Source organism: Populus trichocarpa, chromosome 12, assembly GCF_000002775.5.
Source record: "Populus trichocarpa isolate Nisqually-1 chromosome 12, P.trichocarpa_v4.1, whole genome shotgun sequence".
In the NCBI taxonomy this organism is placed as follows: Eukaryota; Viridiplantae; Streptophyta; class Magnoliopsida; order Malpighiales; family Salicaceae; genus Populus; species Populus trichocarpa.
The window spans coordinates 831,000-843,060 of record NC_037296.2 but is presented as its reverse complement, the minus strand read 5'-3'; the positions used below and the strand labels follow the sequence as shown (position 1 = coordinate 843,060).

At 28.7% G+C, this 12,061-nt stretch overlaps 1 protein-coding gene and 1 non-coding gene across 2 annotated transcripts; both read left to right on the top strand.

Moving 5' to 3' along the window:
- Positions 1 to 2,107: 2,107 nt before the first annotated feature.
- On the top strand, positions 2,108 to 2,303 carry LOC112323691 (U2 spliceosomal RNA). Its single transcript, XR_002977182.1, has one exon. It is a non-coding gene; the product is annotated as a U2 spliceosomal RNA (small nuclear RNA).
- A 5,010-nt stretch (positions 2,304 to 7,313) lies between these two features.
- LOC7489806 (flavonol sulfotransferase-like) lies at positions 7,314 to 8,789 on the top strand. Its single transcript, XM_002318331.4, has one exon. The coding sequence runs from the start codon at positions 7,376 to 7,378 to the stop codon at positions 8,426 to 8,428; it is 1,053 nt and encodes a 350-aa protein (XP_002318367.2). The 5' UTR covers positions 7,314 to 7,375; the 3' UTR covers positions 8,429 to 8,789.
- Positions 8,790 to 12,061: the final 3,272 nt, after the last annotated feature.

Here is a 12,061-nt window from a genome sequence, read left to right as displayed (position 1 = left end):
CAATAATACGACGAGTGATTATTTTCAGTTTAGTTTGGTTTTTATTAAAAAAAATAATTAATTAAATTTTTTTAAAAAAAGACCGAAACCGAACCTAAACCAGTTTAAACCGACCGGTTTTGGTTCGGTTCGGTTTTTTGAATAAAAACCGGTTCAAACCGGTTTGGCTTGGTTTTTTGGTTTGGCTCGGTTTTGGCTTGGTTTTTTTCCGATTTGGCTCGGTTTTTTCGGTTTCAGGCTTATAAAACCGAACCGGTCGGTTTTTTTTAAATTTTAATCTGTTTATTCGGTTTTTTTTCACGGTTCGATTTTTTTAATTATTTTTTTCTGATTTTAATTTTTCGAGTTTTTTGCTCATCCTTGATGATAGGGTTAGCGTGAAAAATATAAGTGTTGAAATTTAAAGACGTAATCCTTTTAAATAAATATTAATTCATTGTTTTTTTTTTGTTAGGTTATATTTAATTCTCTAATAAATAAGACTGTCAATTCAACAATAGATGCAGGACAATTTTAGTTTTAATATAAAAAATAATAATATGCCAATGGCAATTACATTTTGGTTTTCTATATTAGGTTTTATCTAAACAAAAAATCAATACTTGATGACATTGGTGTTTTGCTACTCGTCACAATCGAACGCAAGTAAAACTTTTAATAATTAACTACCAGATAAATGGAAATTAAAGCTTATTTATTTATTTTTAGCTAGGCATCTGCTCTTCTCAATTTTTAATGGGCGTGGGTTGTTTTCTTTGTTCTGTGTGTGTGTAAAAGCTAAAACAAATGGAAAAGCACTGTAGTTTTATTTACAAAATACTAATGAATTATTTCAGTATTTCTTGAACACACAAGTTTTTTTGTTTTTTTTGTTATAATTTTTTAAAATTATTTTTATTATTTTTATTTTTTAATAGTGAGATGGTTGAGAATTTAGCTTTGTAATTGTTTTTCTTTTTATTTTATATTTTTATGAGGTTAGTGTTTTGTCAAGGTAACCCAGGTTGCCTAGTTTATAGGTTTGAGTTTTTTTTTAATTGAATTTGGTTTTTTTATAATCTATTTTTTTTTATATGGTTAAAAAAATAATTTTAGAGAAAAACCATGTTATTAACTTTCTAAAATAACAAAAATTAAAGGTTATAAGGGAAACTCTGGTTGCCTCTATTTGCAGATTTAGCAGGGTACTTTTTCTTTTTAATTTTTTTAATTGAAATGGATTACATGATCATTTTTATTTTGTTATCATATAGTTAAAAAAATAGTTTTAGAAAAAAAACACGTTATTAAATTATATATATAATTTATTTTTTGATATTAGATTGATTAAAAATTAAGTTTCATAATTTGTTTTGTTTTATTTTCTATGAGGTTATCATAGTATTAAAAAAAGTCTCAGTATTAGTTTGATACTTGATTTTACAATCGTCTATATTTGTTATCATATAATTAAATAAACAATAGTTTAGAAAAAAAACAAGTTATTAATCCTCATGGAGTTCATTATCCGGTTTGCGGGTTTGACATGTTGACCGGGTTATCCAATTCACGAGTTTAATGAGTTTACCCATCAAACTTAATATGTTTGTTTTTTTAGTTTCTGATCCTTTAATTTTTTTAATTGTTTATCTTTATTTTACTCATATTCAATATTGGATTGATTGAGAAATGAAATTCATGGTTTATTTGTATTATTATTTTCTATAGGGTTATCATGATTTCAAATAAATATTTTTTTAGGGTTGATACTTAATTTTGAAAGCAACTAATGTTATCATAAAATTAAATAAAAATAATTTATAAAAATAACAAAGTTATTAAACCTATTGAAGTCCATAACTCAGGTTGTTTTAAAGTTTTTTTAAAAAGTTATGTTATATTTTTATTAATCATTTAAGTTATTTTTGAATTTATTAAATTAAATAATTTATTTTAAATTAATTTTCAGTGATTTAATTTAAAATTTAAATTAAATAAGAAAATAAGGTGATATAATGAGAATAGTGCAGCAGAAGAAGAGGCTAGGGCTTGTATCCCACATCGATAAAGCAGAAGATAATGTTGAGAGCTGCATGTATAAAAAGCAATCGAGGCGATTGTACAAATCATACCTTTCTCGGCCTTTTGGCTAAGATCAAGTGTAGTATCTGTTCTTATCAGTTTAATATCTGATACGTGGGCCATAGGTCCACACGATATTAAATTAATTTTTTAAAGGGGAGGTTCCACCGCAGTAGCTTGCTACTGGGATCCTCACGCGTCGCCCATGCGTTGCACTACTGCAAGGGCCAGGCGCACCCTCCAACAGAAGTTCAAGATTTTTCACGTGTCTTGATCTGGATTTTTAAGTTTAATTGATGTATGGGCGTTCTAGGGGGTTCTCTTGTCTCCTACTGTTGTCGTGGATTACACCTCCATTCATTGGTGAAACCTACAATTCCAGTCATTGTTGAAGAGCCCACAAAGGATTCATGCTAAATAACTGCCAATTTTCTTATTTGATTGAATGAGATAAGATTAAAGGATTCATGCTAAATAACTGCCAATTTTCTTATTTGATTGAATGAGATAAGATTATAATCAATTGCTAAGTGAATTATTGAGTTTATAGAGACTTAGAATTGGCCTGTTGGTACTTTACCTGCCTTACCACTAGTGTGTCTCCACAAAAGGATATATTATTAAAAATATATTTGTTTTTATATTTTATATATGGACTTCTAGTTCTATCTTTATTAATAGTTTTGGAATTTGAAAGGTGAAAAATTAATAAAAACTTATACAATAATTTTTTTTATATAACTTTTAAGGTGAATTTCTAACTAATTATTTAATTATTTATCATTGGTTGAATTCAAACGTATTCAATCTAAATTAATATCATTTAATTGTTATTAATTACATACATAAAAAAAAAAATTGATTTCTTTAAAATTTTCAGCTTAATAATAAAATTGATAAAATATGATTATTACATATTAAATAACCTATATTTTCTTTAGTATAACACACCTAAATTATAAAATCAAAATCAATTATATCAAATTACAAGCAAATTCAAATTTTTCCAAATCATAAACAAACTCTAAAATAAAAATTGAAATTTAATTCTCTATGAAAATATTGTAAAACACTAAAATATACAATCAAACTACACTACATTTATTAAAAAACAACAAAATATCAACTTAAAACATAAATAAATAGGTTTGCTTACTTGATATAGGGAATATTTAGAAAAATTTATATCAAGACAATAATGTTAACACTACCAAATGTTGGGTAGCTGAAATTTGTAATGAAGGGATTTAGATTTGTGCCAAAATAGAAGGGAGAGACTGTTGTTTTGATTTGCTGAGAAAAAAAAAGATGGAGAAGAAGAAGGACAAGAGAATGAAGATGTGGCCGGTTACAACACTTTTAAATTTACTGACGGAATATAGCGATGAGATATACTGTTGGTAATTTTGTTGTTTATTGATGATGTGTCATTTTGGTAACGGATTCATCAATATAAAATCTTTTATTTTTTAATTATTTTATTTTATCGGTGATTTTATTGATATTTATCGATGGAAATAATATCATCGCTATTATAATTAAGAATTTTTATCTGAAATATTCTATTGTTATAATCATCGGAAAGTACTAATGAAAAATTTTTCATCGGTATTTTCATTGGTATTAGACAATTTTATAGTAGTCTTTTTTTTTATCCTTTTGTGCCATCTCATCTCTTCTTCTAGTCATTTGATTATTTTTGTTTATATTATGGACATTAAATCTTCATAACATATGTATATTGACTTTGGTAGAAAAATGAAATGTGCTTGTTGCGTAGGAACCACCTTCACAACACACCTAGTTGTTTTTTATTTAATAATTGCACATTTTATGGATGGATAGTTGTGTGATATTTAAGAAGTTTATTCAGAAATAAATTAATCCTATTGTTTTATTTCATTAAAATCTTACATAAAAATAATTTATGATTAAAAAAAACACAAGTTTTTAATCAAATCACATTCAAGATCTCAATCTCTCAAAGAGTTTGCTATGAGTCCACGTATTTGTTTTTTATTTTTTAAAAGCCTTCTTTAAATAATTATTTGAATGTATGAATCATAAAATTCTAAAATCATGAAAATTACGTTTCATATTTGATTGTTTATGATTACAATTAAATAATTACTTGCATATTGGTCATTTAATTTTTATAAATGAACTAATTAACACTTCATAAAGAATCAATCATTTATGAATCATGTAACTCACAAATTACCATTTATCAAATAAAACATTAATTTGTTTATAAACTTTATCTGTAAATATTTTTTTATTAGGATTGAGTTGAACTATTATAGGATACGGACCATATTTTTCAGGTCATGAAAAGAAGATATTATAATGTTGGATATGTTTTATTCGATATTATAACGATGATATATAAGAAGCCGTGGAAAAACCAAATTATAGTTTGGTAGGCAATTGTCCAATTTCATTTTCAAGGACCACTCACTCTCTTTTACACATGTGTGTTTATATTGTTCTACTCATAAAAAAAAAAAAAATTATTTTGACATTAATGTTTAAGTGGAAGGTAGACATGAAAGTAGGATTTTATACACAACTTTAGCCTAAATCATTTTTTTTAGCTGGCACAATAGAGGCAACAGTATATATAAAGCTCAGTAGCTTTATTTTTTTTTATGGAGTTTTTAAGATTAGAGTAGTGGTTGTTTTTTTAAATATTTTTTATTTTGAATTGTTTTAAAATAATTTATTTTATTATTTTTAAAAAATTATTTTTGACATTAGCACATTAAAACGATATAAAAAAAATTAAAACTAAAAAAACAAAAAAAATTCAATTTTTTTAAAAATATTTTTAAAACACTAAAATAAAAAAATACTAAAATTTAATTTGATAGTAAAATACCTCTTTAACACACGCGCTTGTGCGTGTATATATCAAAGGAGTTGCTAAAACCTTTTTAGTGCGTTATGAATCTGCCCTAGGATATGAATTATAATGGTTGGCTGTAAAAGCAGGCTGAGTTGGAAGGACAACGATGTCTCCTTAAAACACTAGTGCAAAATAGCTTATTCAAAATGATGCCTTTTTACCTTTTTTTTTTTTTTTTTTTTTTATCTTGAACAATATAATTTTGGATGGACTCAATTCTAAGCTAATCATTAACAATGATTGTATGATGTTCTATATATATATATATATATATTTTATTTATGTGGGTGTCCGAGCCAGCTTGCGCGCACCACGACTAATCCCACGGCTCACTGAACACCCTGCAAACCCAGTGGGCATGTAAGGCACCGCGGGGGTGACAGGCGTGCACATGAGGACTCGAACCCAGGAGCAGCGGAAGGAGACAAGCCCCTCCCACCGCCAGGCCAAGACCCTCAGTGCGATGTTCTATATATTTATTCTATATAGATATTTATATGGAGATTTTATTAAATTTTTTTTTTTTAGTTTAACGTAGGTGTCCGGGCCAGCTTGCGCGCACCTCCACTAATCCCACAGGCCCTGAAGTTAACGACCATGTAAGTCTCCAGTGGCCATCATATGAGCAACCACAGGGCTCGAATCTGAGACCACAGAGAGAGCAAATCTTTTGGTTTCAAGCTCTTACCACTGGGCCACCACCTAAATGGTTAAATTTTAATACAAACTAAAATACTTCAAAACAAATATATAATGATCACTGTATCATATAAAAGATAAAAATATTCTTAGTCCAAGAACAAGTAATTTTTCTTATGAAAAAAAAAAATCATTACACTATGGTGAAGAATAAAAATATACAAGAAAAGCTACATTATTTTTTCTTTCTATTTTAGTTGTTTTTTTATATATAATTTGGCATTACTTCTTAATTATATCCAACCCTCCCAGCACCATTTTTTTTCCCCTTGTCATGACCAGCCCACCCCTTGAAAAGCTTGGTTAAAAATGAAGACGAAAAGAAAAAAAATAAAAGCCCTTGCAAAATGGAGTTTGATGCATCATGATGACTTTTCGTTTGTTTATGATTAATAAGAGAGCGAAGATGAGCTACGTGCCAATAGTTAATAATATATATTTTTTTTATCCGTAATATATTATAAATAAAATGATTTTTTTAACATAAAAAAATATTTAGTTATTATTAATATTTTTTTTAATAAATTTTTTTTAACCATGTAGAAATTAATTTGATATAATTCAATCATCTTAATGAATTAGTAAAAATATAATTTAACTAAAAATATATATTTAAGATAAATTTTTTATATATAAACATTGAGAGGAGAATATATTGAACCGATACAAGTAAATTCAGGTAAATCTGTTAATTTATATACTGAATCATAAGACCATGATAACTTTATAAAAAACAAATTAAAATAAATTATGAAATTCAGTTTTTGATAAACTCAACGTTGAATTGATGGTTAGATTTAAAATCACTAACACTTTTTTTTTATTAAAACTATGATATCATATTAAATGATTATTATAATTTAAAAATTAAGTTGTCGGGTGAAATCTTAAAAATTATTCTATATTATTTATCAAAAATCAAAATTTATTAAGAGAAGGAGGATCTTAAGTTACAATTTACCGGGTCCTGTTTGTTTTTGCGTTTCAAAAACGTTTTTGAAAAAATTTGAATTTTTTTATTTTTTTGTTTTAAATTAATATTTTTTTTAGTGTTTTCATATTATTTTGATGTGCTGATGTCAAAAATAATTTTAAAAAATAAAAAAATATTATTTTGATACATTTCCGAGTGAAAAGTATTTTGAAAAGCAACCGCAACTATATTTCCAAACAGGCTAGAGGGAAGGAGCATTTACCTATTTATATAATAGATCGTATGGTGGGTTATAAATTAAGAGAATTTGTACCTGCTCTCAATTTCCGGGGATATGCAAAAAATGATAATAAATTTCGTCGATAATTTTTTAATAATTAATAAATATTAGAATTTATAAAGAAAAATATAGATGCTTATCGTTTATTATTAGTTTATTTTCATTATTAGTTTATTATTTACTATATCTTTATGAGCATGTTGAGTTTCAAAGGCGAGGATCAAACAAAATGACACTCTTGTGGAAGAACAAATATCAATCATTGATTGTTTATGATGTGATTCACATGTCCACTGAATTTATTTATTTTTTTCCGTAAATATTGGCCAGTACTCTGTCTGAATTAGGCACAGAATATATACCATCAACAAGAAAAACAATATGGGGGATGGGTGGGCACATAAATCCACCAATGAATGTTTTCACATTGCAACATCTTTGTCTGTCACCATCAATCCTCTGGCCAGGGTAATTAGTTAATATACAAAGCCCCTGCATGTTGAGCTTCACAAACTCATCAGTTACAGAAGAATTATTCACATTTTCACTTCTCTCTCTCTCTTTATCCCCTTTCAAAATGTCTGATGCTTCAAAAATCAGTGAATCTCCAAACACCAAGAACAAATATGAAAAGATAATCTCAAATCTTCGTCAAGATGATGGCTGGAAACCAGTTGGAAAACTTTACGAGTATCAAGGCTTTTGGTACGGTCCGTCGTTGGTACGGAATGTAATTTCAGCTCAGGAGTCCTTCACTCCCCAGCCAACTGATATTGTCTTGTGCAGCTCTCCAAAAAGTGGCACAGCTTGGCTCAAGGCACTGGCCTTCTCCATCGTGTCACGAAATCAGGTCAATGATTCCACAAACCCTTTGCTCAAAAAACTGCCTCATGAGATTGTGCCCTTTTTGGAGATTGAACTGGCCCAAGACTCAAACAACAGAAACCTTGAAACCCCATTTGTGGCAACACATATTCCTTACAGTTCCCTGCCAAGATCCATAATAGACTCAAGCTGTAAGATCATCTACATATGCAGGGATCCCAAGGATGTCCTAATTTCTCACTGGAATTTTGATCAGCAAGTGAGTGGCATCGGCTCTGAATCCTTCCCTCTGGAAGAGGCATTAGAGCAATATTGTAAAGGGATCTATCCTTTCGGACCGTACTGGGACCATGTTCTAGGGTTCTGGAAAGCAAGCTTGGAATTCCCGGAGAAAGTACTCTTCGTCAAGTATGAAGATTTGAAGACTGATGGGCCGTTCCATGTAAAGAGAATGGCCAAGTTCATGGGCCACCCCTTTTCCATCGAGGAAGAGCAACAAGGAGCTCCAGAAAAAATTGTGAGCATGTGTAGTTTCGAGAATCTGAGCCGTTTGGAGGTGAACAAGAATGGAAAATACTACCTTCCTGACCTCCCTACTTTCGAGAACAAATCCTTTTTCAGGAAAGGTAAAGCAGGTGACTGGAAAAACTATCTGACAGATGGCAAGGCAGTAAAATTCAACCAAATTATGGAAGAGAAGTTCAGTGGCTCCGGCTTGGTCTGATGTCCATACATGAAACCGGAGACTCAATTACTGTTGAGTCTCTCTTGCTTAATTTCTGCTTGAATAAACGGTACGTGCAGGTTCACTTCTGTGACTCGATTATCGTCGAGTTCTATATAATTAGAAGTAAATCAGGATACCATTTGAATTATTGCATGTGTTGCAGAATCTACCTTTGTTGTTCTAAGCTCCCTACCTAGTTTTTTAAGCTGTAATATTAATGCTATGTAACCGTGTGTGAGACCGTAGTGCTATGGACTCATCGATCTCTGGCGCATCATGTTTCAGAATAAAAAAATCCCTGGTGTATGCTTCATAATTATTTTGAAATAATATCGTGTGCTTATGCTGTTTTATTTTACTCCTGTAAAGAGAATTTAGTTATCACAAACAATAATAATAATAATAATAATAATAATGTATCATGTCTGTATTATTTTACAATATTATATAATAGATCAAGATTGTATTGTATGTCAATTCATTGATATAAAGATTCAGTCTTTTTTACTATATTAATTTTGTTAGTCATAATAAATATCAATAAGAATTTCTCATCACTATTTATTGCTGTTCATAATGGAATGCAATTAAATTGCTATCTGTAGTCAATGTTTATTCCAAATTTTTTTTAATTAAAGGTTATAATTGATAATAAAAACCTTAATTCATATTTTCTTTTCATTTGAAACTATAAGTTTTTAAATATTTTCTTGGCCAAAACTGTTGTTTTCAAAATTAAAATATATCTTTTATCAAAATAATCTAATAACTGAAATCGTGTTTAAGGTGAGATGACATTTTTAATCTAATAATAAATAAAAACCTTAATTCATATTTTTTTTCTTCAGATTTTTTTATTTATATATATATATTAATTCTAAGATTCGATTTGGCAATTAAAAAAAAACTCAAAATATATAGAGCTACAAGAGAGCTAGAAAACCTTTTTTTTTTTTTTTTTCTCTCCTCTCCCTTTCACCATATATGGCTTGTGGACACTGAGCCTTTATTTCACTGTCGTGATAGATTGGTGGGACCTGCTTGTCCCTGCCATTCAATAATGAAATGATTCTTTTTTTTAGCATTTCAATAAAAAATAAATCACATAAAATTTCTCCTGCCTCAGGTGATGATCTTCTCTTCTCGAGTGTGTCTTACAATATAATATGATTTATTAATTTATAAGTTATTGTTTGATGAAATTGGGATGGCCCAAAACCACATCCTGCTTTTGGGAATTAAGAGTTCCTAAGCTAATAGATTAAGAGTTCCTAAGGTAATACATTAAGAGTTTTGATATTAATTAATTAATCCACCATTATTAACACTGTCTTTTTCACCACAGATTTGTAGTCCATAGAGCTACACATCATGTCCTTCCTTGTCCGTTTTATAACTTTCCGTGGACTTAAATGTGCTGGTCAGATACTTTACCTCCCTTTCCGAGCATGGAAGTCAAAAACTTTTGCCGTATTATATATATATATATATATATATATGCTGCCCTGTAATGGTGGACTGATGTCTATGGCTTTATTGAAAAAAATTGTTTGTTTTTTATTCAGGGGTACATGCACACACCTTTTTAATGAGTTGTACAGGTTTATATAATTTAACAAGTTATTAAATAAGCACGTAAAGGATTTCTGAAGGTCAAGAATAAAAACTTGTAAACATACGGTTAATTGAATTTGATTATTAAGACTTTGTAATATGGTTTGTCACATAGCACGCACGACTTGTTTAGAATATCTTGTAATACCTAAACAAATCCAAAAACAATAAAGAAAACCAAGAAAAGACCATATTAAAAAATAAGATAAAATCTTGACAATAGCCAGAATGATCTTGTTATTTTGAAAACGATAAGGCCGTAATCAAAACAGTTTGACTGTTTTTATAAACACTATGACCATTTTTCAAACTGGTCTAACCGTTTCTCAAATAGCTAGTCTATTTCTGAAAAAATTCTAGAAACTCTTGAAGTTCTTCAAAAATGATCTAATCGATTATAAAATGGTTTAATTAATTCTGCCAACGAACATACATAAAATTATGTCTAATAACTAGTTTCTTTTGTAAGCCTAGCCTTTTACTTGCCCAAAACAATTGTGAAACTCCTAATCCTCTAAAAAATAACATATAACACCCTTATTTCACTTGTAATTATCAAAAAACAAGGTTATGTGTGAATTGAAAAAAAAATTCTTCTAAAGAGCTTAATTGTTATTCCAATCAACTTTATTAAGAAAGTATATCGTGAAAAATATAAATGACACTCTAAACACTATGGAAAGTCTCTTTGAGACAAAATTATGAGTGGTTTAATACTTGTCCTTCAACAAGTACTGGTAAAAAGGTTCCTAGTCTTTAGCTCGTAAAAGGATTAGGGATAACAGTTTGATCCTAAGCTCGTAAAAGGATTGGGTTAGATCTTGCACCAGCAAAAAAATCTTGTAACGGTTTGGTCTCACCTACTAAGAAGACTGGTGTGTAATAATAAAACTCTTGAATAAAAGTTCAAGGAAAGAAGTAGGTGGTTTGTCAAACCTCTATAAATCTTGGTGTAATCTCTCTAAGCTCTCACACTTTAATTATCATATTTATATTGTTTATTTCTTTCTCATTTGGTTGAGTGTTTAGAAATGCATGTTATTTGGTAAAAAAAATTTAATTTATAGTTTTACCTCGCATATCTAATTCATCTCCTCTTAGATGTATGTGTTGCTTTAATCCTAGAACAATAACAATCTCATAGAAAGCAAATCAAAACAAATTATGAAGTTCAATTCTTAATCAACCCATTCTTAAATGATGAAATTGAAAAAAAAAAACAATCTAAAAAAAGGATACAATAAAACAATCTCGGTCTATATCTATTAACTCGCAAAACCCGCGTCTTGAGATTATGATAACCCTATAGAAATCAAACGAAAATAAATCATGAATTCTAATTCCTAATCAACCTAGTATTTAAAGATGAAATTAAAAAAAAAATCAAATTAAAAAAAAACTCGAGTCAACCGAGTTAACTTTTCAAACTCGCGACACAGATCATGAGATTAAAATGACCTTATAGAAAACAAATAATGAAGATTAATCTCTAATAACCTAAATGCTAAGGATGAAATTAGGAAACATTTAAACATAGATTAAAAAAAAGAAAACAAAATTACACAAGTCAATCGGGTTAATCTACTAAATTCACTACATGGATTCATCAGACTATGATAACCTGTAAAAAACAAATGGAAACAAATCATAATGCTCAATTCTCAATCAACTCATTGTTGAAGGGTAAAATTAAAAAAAATCAATCTAAAAAATGACACAGTAAAACAACCTGAGTTTACTCAGGTTAACTCGCAAGACTCTTGTCATGAGATCAGGACAACCTCATGAAAAGTAAACCGAAACAAATCATGAAGCCTAATCATAATCAAGCCAATATTGAATGATTAAATTAAAAAAATACAAATTCAAAAAAAAAACACTCAAGTTAACCAGATTAACTCATCAAACCCACGATACAAGTCATGAGATTATAATTACCTCATAGAAAGCAAATCGTAACAAATCATGAAGTTTAATCTCTAATAACTCAAATATTAAATGATAAAATTAGAAAAT

Bases quoted from the DNA above. Each gene is read 5' to 3' on its own strand.
- LOC7489806 (XM_002318331.4), top strand. From the start codon at position 7,376: ATGTTGAGCTTCACAAACTCATCAGTTACAGAAGAATTATTCACATTT.